Source organism: Canis aureus, chromosome 15 (assembly GCF_053574225.1).
Source record: "Canis aureus isolate CA01 chromosome 15, VMU_Caureus_v.1.0, whole genome shotgun sequence".
NCBI classification, from domain to species: domain Eukaryota; kingdom Metazoa; phylum Chordata; class Mammalia; order Carnivora; family Canidae; genus Canis; species Canis aureus.
Genome location: NC_135625.1, coordinates 26,038,109 through 26,055,630, shown reverse-complemented (window position 1 = coordinate 26,055,630; position 17,522 = coordinate 26,038,109). Strand labels below are relative to the sequence as shown.

Sequence of the window (17,522 nt, the reverse complement as noted above, 5' to 3'; positions counted from 1 at the left end):
AAATCTGGTGGTGCTTAGGAGGGCAAACTCCAGAATTAAGCCATGCTCGTTTGTTGTTTGCACTGTGTACCCAGCACAATGCCAGGAGCCGGGAGCTCTCCCAAGTACCTGGTGGGTGAGGCACTCAGGTCACCCGTGGACTCGCACAGATGTGGAAACCTCGTGGAGACACGCTCAGCCCAGCAGGACAGCCACATCCTGACTATCCAAGAAGGAGCAGCCTCTTTGCAGATGAGGCCCTCGGAGAGGGGATGGTGGCCCCTGTACCTCTGCCTCCTCCCACCCAGGTCCACACTTCAAAGCTGCAAAGACACCGATGTGAACAGCGACACTTACTTTAGGCCGAGTGTCCACGACGTAAATGAAGTCGCTTCCCGGATTGGCCTTCCTGATGGCCTGGAGCATCTGCTCATCCTCGAGGCACCGGGCACTGAAGCCGGACAGGGGCTGGCTGCTCCGGCAGATGGAGGCCTGCGGGACACGGCAGGGTCAGGCAGGTGCCCCACTGTTCCCACCGGCACCTCGCGACTGCATCCCCAACAACGAGCCTCTGGTTCTCTCACACCCTGAGCCAACCTGCAGAAGGATCTCAATGCCTTCCAAAAACCAAGGCTGGTTTCTTTTTAATTACAGGCCAAAGAAACCACTACAAGGGTAAGCAGTGCAAAGTTTCTGTGTAAAAAATTAGGAGTGAACATGCATGCTTAGGCTGGACCTAAATTATGAAATATAAAGCCACTTAAACAGCCTACTTTCCCTTTCACTGGCATTATTTAATCTTCCTGCTGAAGGTAGAAATATAAAGTAAATAACTATTGTCCTAAAATTTACAGGATATTGCTAATAGCAAGACTGGTTTAAAAAAAAAAAAAAGTTATTTTGTAATGGTTTCCATCAGTTTTTTACCAGTCATTTAGAAACCTCACGAATACTAAAAACCAATTCTAATCCTAAATGGGGGTGTTTCCACTGTGACGAGAGCCCAGGCTGCTGCCACTGGCATTGACACCTAGGACAGCAGACACATCCCCAGGCTGCCCCTAGCGTGTTAGAAGCAGGGGTTTCTCTGGAATCAGGCTGTATTCTATTCTGCAATTTCCCTAGTCTGCAAGTCCGACAGAGCATGTTGTATAGACATGCTCAGACAACATAAACAATAGCATAAACCTTTCCCTGAGTTAGCAGTAGGGGAGTATGGATACATCCTCACAGTCCTAAAACTTACACTTTATGGCAAAGCACTTTTTAGGGACTTAGATTTTATTTTCACACTTAAAGAAATGACTCTTTCCAGGAATCTGCACTGAGGTTGTGAGTCCTCCAGATGGGAGGATGGAGGAAGCGGGGGTCAGTGAGGAAGGGAACCTGCTCGCTCCAGGCGGACAGGCGAAGCAGGCCAAACCCTGAAAACGATCATGGCTAAGCTCGCTCAGGGTGCCTGCACTTCAGACTCTATCCAGAAAGGGACAACCCAGCTCAGGGTCCCAGCACAGCTTAACTGTCCCTAATGCTCAACCCAGGACAACTTAGCTCAGGTTTGAGTTTCCCTGGAAGAAAAGGAAGTGTTGGGTGCTCCTCATTGGAGAAGGTGGGGATGCTTCTCACTCACTATACCATCCTTCAGCTGAGGACCTGCTGGCCAGTCCGAGGCTCGCAGAACAGTTAGACACATATATGCGCGACTGCTAGAGAGTTCCAGTACCATCTGTAACAGTGAGGGGCAGTCACCGAGGTCGGTCAAGAACTCTGGGGGTACCTGGGGGGCTCAGTCAATTGACCATCTGACTCTTGGTTTCAGCTCACGTCATGATCTCAGGGTCCTGGGGTCGAACCCCATGTCAGGCTCTGCCTTCAGCAGGGAGTCTGCTTGAGATTCTCTCTCTCTCTCTCAAACAAATAAATAGATTTAAAGAAAAAACAAAAAACAAAAAAAAAAAAAACAAAACTAAACTAAACTCTGGGCCCTGCAGCCAGATTCAGAATTCAGGAGGGAAGCGCAAGGGAGAGCGGCAAGCGAAGCAAAGGGGCAGCAGAGCTGCTCGGAGTTGGAGAATTCCTGAATTATTGGCTGAAGTGCAACTGCAGGATGGAAGAGAAAGCGACTGGGGGTGGGCAGTGCTGAACCTGGATGAGGACAGGTCGGGGAGAAAGGCAGGCCTGGCGGGGACCAGTGGTGGGGACCACTGGCGGGGAGGGGGCGCTGGGAACAGAAGGCAGGAGGCTGCCACGGAGAGATGGCCACAGATGGCTTTCTTAGTGCTTCTCCTGTGGGTTCTGCGGCTTCTGCTCTTCAAAGGGATCAGGCTCTGCCCCATGCCCTGAGGCTATTCTGACAGGTGAGAGCACAATTCTGAGCAAGTTCTATGAGATATTTCACCGGGGTTAGGGAAAGATCATTAATGCAGCTCCCCCCAGGTAAGGTCTTAGACTATCAGAGGACTTGGATGGGAAGGAAGCACATTTAACTGGTGAGAATTTGTCTGAGAAATCGTCACGCACCACACCTGAGCTCACTAAACAAGTGAGACTCCAACTATGAAATGAAGCCGGGAGGACACCTGGGTGGCTCAGTCGGCGAAGCGTCTGCCTTTGGCTCAGGCCATGATCCGGAGTCCAGGGATCGAGCCCCGTCTGGGGCTCCCTGCTCAGCGGAGGAGTCTGCTTCTCCCTCTGCCACTCACCCCACTCTCATGCTCTCTCTCTCGAAATAAATGAATAAAATCTTTAAGAAAATAAAAGAAAGGAAAAGCAGCCAGGGAATGACCACAACCAAAAATGATCACCTGCAGGTTGAGAGCAGCTAGTTTGAAGTAAAGGGTTAGATCAGAACAGTTACACTACAGAACGTGGTCAATAAACTAAACCAGATATATTAAACCAACTACATTTTCATATTTTGTAGTTATATATTCTTAATAACCGATAGATACACTCCACATGGAATTCTCTGTTGCCTTGGTGCTAACATAGTGACCAATTTTGTGTGGAGCAGTAAGTAGTCCTGAAGCGCTTCTGCTCACCTTGTACGTACCCCAGACAGTCACGCTGTTGAGAGAACACTCCCCTTACCTGGCAGCCTTTCTTACTGATGTCTTTCACCCGAGGGCAGAGGTAAAGCTTCGATGGTACACTGTCACCAGAGCTGCTCATTTACAATGCTACTGGTAATTAAAATATCCAACATTTTTTTAATGCTTAAAAAAATGGGTAACTGACACAAAGACGGTAGCCTCTGTCTTTGAACTTTGGTTTTCTCATCTACAATATGAGGATAATAATATCAAAATTACAGAGTGTGGGCGCCTGGGTGGCTCAGTCGTTTAGGCATCTGCCTTTGGCTCAAATCATGATCTCAGGGTCCTGGGATCGAGCCCTACATCGGGCTCCCTGCTCAGTGAGGAGCCTGCTTCTCTCTCTCCCTCTGTCCTTGTGCTCTCTTGCTCATTCTCCATCAAATAAATAAATAAAATCTCTAAAAAAAAAAAACCTACAGACTGTGATGAGATATATAATTTTCTTAGAACTATACCTAACACATAGCGAGTTTCAATAAACATGAGTTATAAAAGGAAGAAAAAGGTCTATATGTTTCTTAAGGGACATCACCTGTTTGGAAATCTTGCAGAGCTTGGTTTCACAGAGATTTGCACTGTGATTTTTAGAGATCACAATATTGTGATAAGAAAGCAAAACTGCTTTCTTAAAAATAATTGAAACATTTAGTAAGAAAGAACAAAGGATACAGCAATTTTAAGGGCTGGTAGGTAACAGGCTTCCGAATATAAGCGACATTTCTCATTTATACATCTCTAACTTTTATCTACAAAGCTGTTAATAGTTTGATATCCGAAAGGAGTCTGGATGGCTCTGTATAACTCCTGTGCGGTTCAAGGCCTAAATTTTTATTTTGTGCTGCTCTTGACATCTGGTAAAATTGGGAAGGCCTCAAATGCCCACTCTGCTCCTATGGATAAAGCCTCCTGGCTAACCAATTCTCTCTACAGACCAGATGCAGCTCCTGCTCCCGTCTGAATAGTGGGTTTCTGTTTCCTGCTAGCCCATGGAATTAAACAAGCCACTCACATCCTGCCGTGAGTGGAACCTGAGGTCATCTCACCCTCTTCACTACAAAGCCTGCTTCCTGCAATCCCTGCTGGTTCACTCAATTCCTGAGTGCAGGTGCTCTGTGGCCCTGCACAGCATGCCGTGTCCTCCTCCCTTGGGGAGTGAGTATGTACAACTAACAAACTGCTGACAACCTCTTCTGCCCATTGTCAGGTGTCATGTGCTCAGCCTTCCCTGGAACCCTAGGGCAGGAATGCTAATCTCACCAACAAGTGAATAGGAAGTGATTACAACACCACGTATCTTAAAAGCTGATCCAAAAGGAATGATGTACCCTCGGCAGGGGCATTTAGATCAGAGGATTCTCCACAGGACTTCTAGCTCATGCGATGATGCGCATTTCGCATCTTAATCTAACTACGGATCCCACAACCCCACATCAGCTAAGCCACCTTTCCAGCCAACAAAAGGATCCCTAAAATAACAAAACAGTTTGTGAGGAACAGTTTAACCAAAACATATGATATTCTTACTCACAAGCATAAGTTTTATTGGGCGAGGAATATATATTCTTAAGTTTAAAATGTCTAAAAACCACAAAAGGGAAGGAAGAAAGATCAGCAAGTTTACATAATCTCTACCTGATTTTTCTGTTTACTTTTTATGGAGGACTGCCTGGTTTATGTGTGAGTTTTCCTGAGCAATGACAACATGAGCTGTTGCTATGTTACCTCACAATCATCCATCTAACCACAGAAATCCACCTTCGACAATATTTCCCTTGATAAAAAAATTACTGGATGCATCAGATACATTTACATAATGAAACCTTGATACTAAAACCTCAATATTGTTATAAAACAAAATGGATCATTATGCTACATGCTGGACAGAGTCTAGTTCATGGAGGTGGGAGAGGGGGTATGCATGTACAGGCAAATTCAGTGCTTCCCTGGGGTAACCAGTTCATACAGCAATGCTCAAAAACACATCTCTGTTTTGTACTTTGTAAGAAGAGCTAAAACATGAGGTATTGTCTTTCTTAAAGTTCTAAATATAGGAAATCAATTATTTTAAATTATAAATGATGGCTGTATGATTCCTTCTCAAGAGAAAAGGAGATCAAGTAAAGAATGGCACACAATGGGATGTCTGGGTGGCTCAGTGGTTAAGCATCTACCTTTGGCTCGGGTCATGGTCCCTGCGGGGAGCCTGCTTCTCCCTCTGCCTATGTCTCTGCCTCTCTGTGTCTTTCATGAATAATTTTTATTTTTTTTTATCTTAAAAAGAATGGCACACAAGAGCAGGAATGAAATGATGAGAATCTGAGGTCAGCTGGGGAAGAAGCTGGCCTCTGTGGTCTAATGTCTAAGACTTCTAGTCTCTTCTGAGACATCACATACTTGCCCTTTGCAATACTCACACTGACCAAAAAAAAAAAAAAAAATCCCTTTTCTCAAGAATATCAGAACAGAAGGAAAAGAAGCAGGATAGACACTACGCCTACTTTTTAAATGCCCAGCCCACCTTTGCCTCTTAAATGATAATAAAAAAATAAAAGATCCTCCCTCTCTTACTTCTTTATCAATGGATATTATAAACAGTGTCAGTGTTCCTGGCATCATAATTTCAAATGCAATATCATGAAATTCTCTATTCGCTCCATCTTTTTTTTTTTTTTAAGAAATTCATACCTTTCATTCATCACTGCTCCAGTTCTGTGTAGAGTGAAATATAGTTGGAGTCAAGTAATACAGAACATTAACAAAATACTGGCCTTTTTTAGACCTCATTCCATAGCAGTGAGCATAACTAGAAGTAAGACGATTTATATCCTTTCAATTAATGGAACTCCCACTGCTAAATGAAATCAGACACAGACCCTACCCTACTCCCTCGCCCATAGGTACATGTGCGTGCATACACACTCACACACATGTATTCAACCAATTGTTTATGGCTATGAATTTGCCTTTGAATCCCAAACTATATCATCTAGCTTGAAAATCAAACTTGTCACCTGGCTAAAGTCAAATAACTTCTGAAGTGTGTGGCAAAGAAATAAAGATTTCTTATACTGAGGACACTCAAAAGAGTGTGCCATTAAAAAAAAGAAAAAAAGAAGAAGGTGCCATGGATTCTGGGAGCCTTCCTAAAATAAGCATTTCAAAGAGTCTCTTCAGCACTGTTTGAACAAGCACAGAGCTTCCCAAGGTGACCACTTAGAAAAGGACAGGCATTCACTTGGATGATTAAGTTTAGGTATTTTCAGACTGAATCCCATTACTTTATTATCAAATAAACATGAAAGGTCAACATGAGGTAACGTTTAAGCACAGTTATGTTGTGTAATACCACACACAGCAATATCCACATACCTTTAAGAATTCACACTCACACACACACACACACAGCAGAGGGCTGCTAGAAAAATGCCTGTTTATGATAAAACAAGAAAAGCAAAACATAAAACAAAAGCATGCCTTGAGACTTACGTGGTTATCTTTATAGTAGTAAGAAAGGGCAGGAAATCGCCGTCTGCTCCGGAATTTGGAACTCCCCACTATGATGTGTGCCGTGGCCGATTTGGGAACATACAGTTCAGTAGGGTAAGAATCACAAACCTGTCACGGAAAATACATGGGGATTTTAAGGCCATCTAGTAATGCCTTGTGAACTGCCACAAGAAATTCCATTCACCATACTTACTTCTAAGGTGCACATTTAAGTTTTCTTAATCAAGTTACAGAGGAGACTATTTTGAGGAAACCAACAGCCACTTCAGAGAAGTGAGGAGCTGTTGATTCCATGAAATCATGGCAAAGGAGAGCAAACACCATCCTTTGGCATGGTCCCTTCTGAGGGCACTCTGAGTGGCAAGATAGCAACAGGTGAGCATTTCTTTCATCAAAAATGAAGAAATTATAATTCGGCATCTTGGTAGCTGAAAAAAGTTCAGCTGCCTGTTTGGAGTGAAAGATAGCCCACCAGTGGGAGGCAAGTGCCAGCAGTGAGCCCCCCAGGGGAACCTCTCCGTCCCTGGCACACCCCAGGCTCACTCTTGCCTCTGAGCTGGCAGTCAAGGCCATGCCCTCCCTGGATATTTCTCCCCCTCGATCCTCCCAAATCTTCTCCATTCTTCAAGAGACAACCCAACTCCACCTCTTTCAAGAAGCTTCCTCCCAAAGCCTCCAGCTCAGGTAAGTTTCTAGATCTGACTCGGTAGCACACAATGTAACAGCTTTGTTTTCGTTTCTTAGGTGTGATTTCACAAATGGTAAGAAATGCCTTTACTCCTCCTGCACTAGCAGAAATCACTAGCAGTGATTCCCACTGTGGAAACTCTAGAGCCTCAGAATAATCTTGTGAATTAGTCAGAAATCAGCAGTTTAGAACGTGGCTCTGATTTGCCAACCTCGTGACCTTCCGAGAGTCAAATTATGCTGGCCTCTAAAACTGATAAAACACAGAAATAATATCCCATGCTGTTGATAGAGGGGTCAAATCAGATAATACCCATGACAAAGCACTTTATAAACCACAAAGTCTGACATAAATAAACGTTAGTGGTGGCAACAGTAATCACTGACTTGTTGCTCGGCATGTTGACATTGCTCGATCAATCTCTTTGCAAAGTGAAGATTGCCCAGATGGCAGTTCCTGGGCTTCACCAAAGTAGCTGTTTATTTCTCAGAAGTCAAGCATCTTCTTGGTCTTGTAAGAGGAGTCCCCAAGGAGGAGTAGCAACAGGGAAATGTGCTAGACAAATGTCCTCTGTCCATCTCTGCTCACACCTACCCCTCTGGAAAAATGGAACTGAAGGGAATACAAACCCACCCCAAGGAAGAGCCCAGCCTCCACCTCAGCTCCTGACACCTGCCCCAGGGTGTAGCCCTCCCTCGCCTGCATCCTCTGTCTTTGTTACCAGACTGGTGAGCAATATCAAGCCGGAGATAAAAGGGCCAGAGAAGTGACATTCTCTGGCTCAACGTGTGATTTCAGCAATGAGCCGAAGACATTTTAGGGAAGATTACCGAAGACTTGAAAGACTTTGAGACTCTGGCCTGGGTACTCTGGAGGAAATCCAGTTCCAGGAACACCGATACTCTGGAGGAAAATCTTGTACCAAGAACAGATGGCTCAACCTAGTTGGACCCAGAGAGCTCTGCCTGGAATTACTGTCACAAGACACTACGCCTTCTTCCCCATGCAAATCTGGTGTCTGAACCCATCTTCAGTCGGTTGGCCAAAACATGACACCACAGACCACACCTGCTTGTCTGAGGCTAAAGAGACATGTAGTCATGGCACCAGGCTTATGACACTTTCTTAAAATAACAGTTTTAAGAAGGAAGTTGGGAGGTTTTCAGTAAGGTAGGAATCACCTTTCTTCATTATTACAACACTAGGGAATTGCAAAGTTATTTATGATGAAATAAAATAAGAAAGTAATAAATGGGATTTCTCAACATGCCTGATACATACAGCCTTTCTGAATAACAGAGGTGGGTCTTGGAACTGGGGAGCTCCTGCTGGGTCCTCTTGTGGCCTCCCAGGACCAAGGATGCTCAGCTTGTCTCATGCTGTAACCTTTACATGCACCATCCCTGGTGCATCAAGAGGAAGGTAAACAGAGTCAACTCTCCTGAGTGCTCTTGGCCCCACCCTACTTAGGGACCTGACTGCTATCCACTCTGTACCCTCCTCCTTCCCAAGAAAAGAAGCAAAGGCTTTCCCACCCTCTAAGAGTACCGGGTGTTCCCATTCCACAGTGTTGGAAATCATGGACTTTTGAGGTTTGCCTGAGTGAGGGCCGATGAGGCCAGTTATGGGGGACTCCTGCTTTCCCCAGAGCACAAGGTCTAGATGAAAAGAATTCAAGGTTCAGAACTGAAATAAGAGCATTCTGATAAGCACTTGAGTGGGAAGCTCTACAAAAAGCTAAAACACCTTTGGAATAAAAAGTCAGACCCATAGTGCCAGTTAGCTCAAGTTTCAAGACACAAATTCTTAACCAAGCTAGAAAATAGTGAATTCATCAAGCTTTCATGAAAGCTGACAGCACTTTCATGTAGAAGTTTACTTTTTTAAAGATTTTTATTTATCTATTCATGAGAGACACACACACACACACACACACACACACACAGAGACACAGGCAGAGGGAGAAGCAGGCTCCATGCAGGGAGTCCGACGTGGGACTCAATCCCAGGTCTCCAGGATCACACCCCAGGCTGAAGGCGGTGCTAAACCACTGAGCCACCCGGGCTGCCCTCATGTAGAAATTTAAAAACAGTCCTGAGGGCACCTGGGTGGCTCATTCAGTTAAGCATCTGCATTGGGCTCAAGTCATGATCCCAGGTCCTGGGATCGAGTGCTGGGGGAGCCTGCTTCTCTTTCTCCCTCTCCTTCTGTGCCTCCCCCTGCTCATGCATCTTTCTCGTGCTCTCAAATAATCTTTTTTAAAAAATGGTTCTGCATAGCACTGACCACTGTCATTTTTGCAAGAAGCTCACACAGTTATAGTTAAAATTCTGACAATGAATAATGCACAGTGAAGTTTACACCACCAAATTCTGAAACTAATCAAAATTTCCAAAATTTTGCCTGGTTTGGAAAATCACATAAGAAAGTTCAGAGAGAATGGGAGATATTCAGAAAAGGCTTTCCTCTGAATTTTCCTTCTTTATATGACTACCTGAGCCAATGAAAGTGAAGTTAAAATAATTTCTGCATACATTTTTTTTTTATTAATGAGGAAATGATTTTGCTTGTCCTCCACTAAATAAATTAGCCTGTGTGGAATACCCGCCTATCTTGGTTTGGTCTTGCCAAGAAAAAAAATCTCTTTTGATAATTCTTCCATTCATTCAACATGTGTTTTTAAAAATATATTTGACATATACCATTGTACACGTTAATTTGATACATTTATATACTGTACTGTGATTGCCATTGTAATGATAATCAGCACCTTTATCACGTTACATAATTCTCCTTTCTTTTCAGTGGTCAGAATCATTAACTTCTAGACTCTTGGCAAGTTTGTTGATTATAGTACAATACTGTTGTCTATCAACAAGTTTCTACTGAATACTTCATATGTGCCTGGCATTATGTTAGGTGCTAGGATAGTAATGAATAATAAAACAGCTACTGGCTTCAAGGACTTTATATTCCCAGGAAAGCTGATCTCTGTAGACCTGGTTGTAATCTTGCAGTAAATGCATTTGCCATGGCAGGGTAGTAACCATCTGAGATGCCATCCAAAGCATCTTAATTATACCTCTGTATTTATTGAGGACCATCAATTTAGCACATTGGAGAGTTAGTTGTCAGAGACTGAGATAGATCTACATAGACTATCTTTTTTTTTTTTTTTTTTGTAGACTACCTTTCAAAAATATTTTATTTATTTATTTGAGAGAGAGAGAATAAGCAGGGGTAGCTACAGAGGGAAAGGGAGAAGCAGACTCCCCAGTGAGCAGGGAGACAGAGGCAGCGTTCAATCCCAGGACCTGGGGATCATGACCTGAGCTGAAGGTAGATGCTTACCCAAATGAGCCACACAGGTACCCTGACAACTTTCTTCTTAAACATTTAAGATCTAAAATTTATTTCAAGGAATATACCATGTAATATTAGGGAAGAAGAAGGAGGGAATAAGCTGCATAAAATGATTTATATATAATTAAATAATATATAATACACAAAATATAGCTGGAGAAAACTGAAATAAACAAGATTTTAAATTACTGGCTTAGATTATACATTTTATTCCAAGAGAAACAGTAAAATTTTAACCTAGTAATGAATGACAACTACTTTATTCAAGAAAAACATTTTCAGGGATGCCTGGATGGCTCAGGGGTTGAGCGTATGCCTTTGTCTCAGGGCATGATCCCAGGGTCCTGGGATTGAGTCCTGAATCAGCCTCCCTAGGAACCTGCTTCTCCCTCTCTCTCCCATAGGCAGTCTATGTCTCTGCCTCTCTCTCTTGTGTCTCTCATGAATAAATAAAATCTGAAAAAAAAAATGTTTTCAAGAGTTACATACAGAAGGAAATCTTCACTTTGAGAGTTTGACTATTGCAGACAAGTCTTATGAGTAGGACTATGAATAATGATGATAGAGATGATGGTGATGTGATAATTAGCCTCCAAAGACCGCATGAACAGAACAAAGCAGCACAGGCTCTGAACCTGTGTTTTTTTCTAAAAAGAAAGAAAGGGGATCCCTGGGTGGTGCAGCGGTTTGGCGCCTGCCTTTGGCCCAGGGCGCGATCCTGGAGACCCGGGATCGAATCCCACGTCGGGCTCCCTGCATGGAGCCTGCTCTTGCTCTGCCTGTGTCTCTGCCTCTCTCTCTCTCTCTCTCTGTGACTATCATGAATAAATAAATAAAATCTTAAAAAAAAAAAAAAGAAAGAAATAGGGGTGCCTGGGTAACTCCTCATTTTGGCTCAGATCATGATCTCAGGGTCGTTACATCAAGCCCCATGTTTGGATCCACACTGGTCATGGAACCTGTTTAAGATTCTCTCTCTATCTGCCCTTCCCCCACTTTATCTAAAAAAGAAAAAGAAAAAGAAACAGAAAAAGAAAAAGAAAAAGAAGGGAGGAAAAAGTAAACATTTTCTCAACCACAAGAGGAAAAGCAAAAGTAACGGATGACACCATAACTTTCTCAATGGACTATTTGAAAGTTTTGAGAAAATCAACTTTTATTATATAAGTTGGCAATAAATAAAGGTATATAATCTTTCCCCCTATTTCATTGGTATTAGTAAAATCAGAAAATCCCCTAGGTTTTCACCTTTTCTGTTTCAACGCAGTTTGTTGGTTGTAGTTTTGGTTTGCTGTGTGTTACTTTGGAAAATAAACATTGAGTAACTCGTGTTTTGTAGTCTCTACATTTAAGACTTAAGTGACTAAATATGAGTCATGTTTGTGGTGCTAATTCTAGAAGGAAATCTCATCAAAAATAGGAAGAACCTGTGTTTCCAAGAAAATATTATTCCACAAGATGTAGCTTAGATTCATTTTCTTCCTGACTCAAGGGTGTGTCATATTTTTTTAAAAATTTAAAAAGGTATCCAATTTTCTTTAGTAAACTTGGATTTTCCTTCCTTTCATTTCAAGGCTAAAAATTAATTGCCACATACTTCATCATGATTGAGACAGAGAAGCCCCAGATATCTATTCACAGTTGTACGACTCTGGTTGTTAGATTTAAGTGTGATAACAAAGGAAATTCAGTATCGTGAACATGTCCATTTTACCCCCCAAATCTATAAATTTGAGATATCAGAAGAATGGGATGCCTGGGTGGCTCAGTGGTTGAGCATCTACCTTTGGCTCAGGTCGGGATCCCGGAGTCCTGGGACTGAGTCCCACATTGGGCTCCCAACAGAAAGCCTGCCTCTCCCTCTGCCTGTGTCTCTACCTCTCTCTGAGTCTCTCATGAATGAATAAAAAAAATCTTAAAAAAAAAAAAAGATATCAGAAGAATTAGTGTAAGGAACTGACCTGCACAATATCAAGTCATTATAAAACCATAATAACCATAATTAGTACAAATGTAATTATGGAAATTATATAGTCTCTAATTGGGAGAATTTATAGGTAGGTAGGGTTTATTTTAAAAAGCAATAAGCTAAAACATGGAACAAAATAGGAAACACAACTCAAAACCCTGAGGATCCAAAGATTCCCCAGGGGCAATATGTAAATATCTACTAAGAGGAGATATTTGCAACAGCTATAAACAGTAACACATCATGAGCTAGAATATGTAAAGAACTTCTACAAATCAATAAGAAAAAGACAAATAACCTTACAGAAAAAAAGGATAAACAATAACAAATAGGCAAGTCACAGAGAATCAACTTAAGTTACCAATAAATACAGGCTCACTTGCCAGTTATGGGGAGGATACAAATAAAACCACACAGATCCATTTCACACCAATAAGATTGGCACTTTTTCCAATTTAAGTTTTTGATTAATTCATATGGTTATAAAATGAAACAATACAAAAAGATGCACATCCTCATCCTTGTGTTCTGTCCACCCCATACCCATCTACTCTCCAGGTTATCACTTTGGGACAATTACACACATACAAACATATTTTCTTATTTTTCTCATTCTTTTTTCAGATAAAAGATATAACACTATATTCAATATACTGTGTCTAGCTTTTTTTTTTTTTTAAGATAGTTTTGAAAGTAATCTCTATACCCAATGTGGAGCTCGAACTTACAACCCTGAGAGTCACATGTTTCACTAACTAAGCCAGTCAGGCATCTCTATGCCTTACTTTTTTTAAACCTAATGATATACTTTAGTAATCTTTCCTTATCAGTAGATGGAATCTACCATATTTTTTAATGGCTACACATTAATTTAATATATGGGTAGAGCAAAACTTATTTAACTCATCCTCTACTAAGAAACTTGGCTTTCTTCTAATATATGCTGTTACAAACAATGCTTCAATAAGTCACCTTATATATCACTATGTGTATGTATACTGTTGACTTTTTAAAATAAATTCCCAAAAGTAAGACTGCTGAGTCAATGAGTAGGTCTATCACCAAACAAAGGCAGTATCAATTATCAGCGAGTCTGTGGAGAAGGGAAAACTTGTCTATCTTGCTATTAGGTCTATATGTCCATGCATTCACTTTGGAAAGAATCTGGCAATACCTAGTAAGGCTAAAATCTCTTTAATTTTTCTAACTCAGAAATTCTACTCCTAAATGGAAACTCTCAATACACTATGAGTCATGTATAAACCAGTTAACAGCTTTCTGATGATAAAACAAAAAGGGAGGGAGAGGGTGATAAGGATAATTTTTTTGAACCATGGTCCATCTGTAAAATGCAGTATAATACAATAGTGAAGAATGAAGGAAGGAGAGCTACAGGTATCAACAGCTTCTTCATTTCTCGATGTCTTAGACAGTTACCTATTGGGCTATACCTGAGTTTCTCCATTTGCAAAGCAAGAATATTAACCACACCCACCACATGGGACTGCTAACATCTGTCAAGTTTTTAGAACAGTGCCTGGCATGTGGCAACTATAATAGACGTGTTTTCTAAGTGAGATGACTCTCAAATACAATGTGAGTGAAATATCAGTTTCAGTAAACTACATTCAGTAAAATACCACGTATAGAAAGCATAAAAAACACAAAATAATACCACATTTTTACTACTTACAAATGTTGAAACATAGAGACAAGGACAACACCAAATTGGGGACAGTGACACTACAGCAGAGGTGATATGGAGGGAACATTAGGGAGGTTTAATAACAATGATCTATGTGTTTATTTTTGTACCAGGACGATACTGTTTTTATTTCTAAGCTAGCAATCAAATATATATATTTGTGTGTGTGTATGTGTGTGTGTGTGTATATATATGTTACATACTATATATACAATATAGTTAATTATTACTAAATTTATATAACAAGCTATTGGGACTAAGGAAACTATCAACAAAACAAATGTAATGGAAGAAGATATTTGCAAATAATATATCTGATAAAGGGTTAATATCCCAAATATATAAAGAATTTATACAACTCAACACAAAAAATAGAAATAATCCCAGTGAAAAATGGGCAGAGGACCTGAATAACTATTTTTCTAAAGAAGACATACAAATAGACAGCAGACACATGAAAAGATGTTCAGCATCACTCATCATCAAGAAAATGCAGATCAAAGCCACAAAGAAGTGTCCCCTCACACCAGTCAATATGGTTAATATCAAGAAGACAAGAAATAGCAATTGTTGGCAAAATGTGGAGCAAAGGGAACCATCATGTCTCTGTCGGTGAAAATGTAAATGGCACAGCCATTATGCAGAACAGTATGAAGATTCCTCAAAAAATTAAAAATAGAAATACCATAAGATCTGGCAATTCCACTACTGAGTATTTACCCAGAGAGAACAAAAACACTAATTTGAAAAGATACATGCATCCTTCTGTTCATTGCAGCATTATTTACAACAGCTAAGATACGGAAGCAATTTGTGTCCACTGATAGATAAGGAAAATCTATATAATATATATAGATATTATAAACACACACACACAGAGGAATATTACTTAGCCATAAAAAAGAATAAGATCTTGCCATCTTATTGCACATGAATGCACTTAGAGGGCATTATGCTAAGTAAAATATAAGTCATTATAGAGAAAGACAAAAACAAAAAAACAAACCAGAAACAGACTCACAAATAGAGAGCAAATTGGTTGCCAGAAGGGAGAGGTTCTGGAAGCATGGGAGGAAGAAGTACAAATTTCCAATTATAAAATAAATAACTCACCGGGATGAAGAGTAAAGCATAGGAATATAGTCAATAATATTGTAATAACACTGTGTGGTGAATATACTTACCCTGGTGGGCATTAGGTAACATAAAGATAGCTGAGTAACTATGTTGTGCACCTGGAACTAATATAACATTGTTTGTCACCTATTCTTCAATAATAAAAAATTTTAAAAATGTAATCAGAAATGATCAATAACAGGAGATTAGATATAAATGGTCAATTGGCATATACAAATCTACATATCAAGGAATCAAAGCATGTAGAGTAAATTAAAATGAGAAATCACTTGTCCCACTACTAAGTTGTCAAGAAAACTTTCTAAGAATGAACCTCTTTCCCAGTGAGGCACAAGAATCAAGCATTCTCATACAAACTACTGAGAATTTATATAAACTGGGACAATTTTCCTGCAGTTCTTTTGACAATATGTATAAAAATTTGTATGGGATGCCTGGGTGGCTCAGCAGTTTAGCATCTGCCTTCAGCTCAAGGCATGATCCCATGGTCCCAGGATCAAGTCCCACATTGGGTTCCCTGCATGGAGCCTGCTTCTCCCTCTGCCTGTGTCTCTGCCTCTCTCTCTCTCTGTCTCTCATGGATGAATAAATAAAATCTTAAAAAAAAATTTGTATAAACTTTCTGACATAGAAATTCACCTTTAGGAATCTGTCTTTAAAAAGGATTTTAATATGGGTGGAGGTATAGTTACCAGGATGTTCTCACCATGTTTATTTAAAATAGGAAAAAATACTAGTCCTCTGAATGTCTGGAGATTAGGTAGAAAGAATAGGATATGGCCATACTATCTAACGTTACATAATGTTTTTAAATGATACAAAATATACTTCTTGGCAGGAAAAAAACACGATATATGAAGAAAAGCAGAACACAAGGCATGTGTAACATGATTCCGTATTTGTTATATATATTTGAACAGTTCCTTTTCCTCTGTGTTTTCCAATTTCAAATAATTAAATGTATTACTTAGATGAGAAAGGAGTTATTAAACTATGCAGATGAGGAAAAGATACTGAAGGAAAAATTTAAAATCTAATGGAAGAATGTGAGGGCACTGAGATGCTGGATATTTTTTCTTTTTCCTCTCTTTTATAAATGCTCTGCAACATTCTTAAATTACTTTTACTACTTAAAATATTTAAAAAATTAATAGGGAAACCAACATTGATTTGTAAGCCCATCATGAGGACCAATACGAAATTGATTCTGCTTCTCCTGTTTCCTTTCCTCTCCATACGCCTTTGTAAGCATAGACACATTTCTCCCCATTTCTCTAGGGAAGCCTCTTGGTGACCTTGTGTACCAATCAAGAGTTCAGTGAGTACAGAGAGGAGCTGGTGCCAGACTGCCATCAGAGTCTCTGTGACTTCCCCACTAATCACTCGCTACACTATAAAAAGAGCTGATGGGAGAACTTGGCACTGGCCGGCTCTCCCCACCACTGCCTGGCGAAGAGGCCCACCACTGGGCTTCTCTGGGTCTCCAGCTCCTCAATCATGAGGGAAAGGTGTGTATGTGTGTGTGTGTGTGGGGGGGGGGTGGTCTCTATGGTTCCCTTGGCCAAATTTTTTGTTTCTAGTTGCAGGTGAGAATTGCACTTGTAATAACCAAGGGAGACTTGTAAATCCACAGATCTATATCTACAAAGAGCTATAAAAACTAAAGGAGATTAAACAGAAGTCACGCTAAGCTATTTGGATCATGAGTTCACTTGAATTAAGTATCTGGATTTGACTAGATGCCTGCACTCACTCTGTAGTCTCTATTCACATCGCTGAGCTGCCAATAATTATTAGGGAGGCCCATTCGCTTGTACTCTTCACTGAGATCGATCAGCATCCAGCCCTGTTCTCTTTCTTCTTTATCCAGCTTGGGGTTGAATGAAAAGCAGTATAACTCCTCATATTTCACTGCAAGAAAAAGGAGAATAAAGCCAAATCAAGCCAAATCAAAACTAGGACCAAATTTCCCCAAAAGCATTCTGCCTGGGTTGGAGTTTATCAAGAAGCCAAACCAGCTTCTTGCCTCTTGGGACGCTCCTGGAGCACCCCATCTCTGTGGGCAGGTCCACCCACCTC

General features: G+C 40.9%; 1 protein-coding gene and 1 long non-coding RNA gene across 9 annotated transcripts in view; one reads left to right on the top strand and one right to left on the bottom strand.

The window, feature by feature from the left end:
• The window catches only part of MTMR7 (myotubularin related protein 7), a 178,295-nt gene that overhangs the window by 38,231 nt on the left and 122,542 nt on the right, over nucleotides 1–17,522 (bottom strand). For all 8 annotated transcript variants that reach the window (XM_077848923.1, XM_077848924.1, XM_077848920.1 and 5 more), the window contains 3 exons: nucleotides 17,197–17,354; nucleotides 6,561–6,689; nucleotides 337–471 (listed from right to left, as the gene is read on the bottom strand). In XM_077848923.1, coding sequence (XP_077705049.1) covers nucleotides 337–471; nucleotides 6,561–6,689; nucleotides 17,197–17,354 — 422 coding nt within the window. The remainder of the gene's footprint in view (nucleotides 1–336; nucleotides 472–6,560; nucleotides 6,690–17,196; nucleotides 17,355–17,522) is intronic.
• On the top strand, nucleotides 6,630–17,137 carry LOC144284401 (uncharacterized). Its single transcript, XR_013352747.1, has 3 exons — nucleotides 6,630–7,265; nucleotides 16,722–16,951; nucleotides 17,024–17,137. It is a non-coding gene; the product is annotated as an uncharacterized LOC144284401 (long non-coding RNA).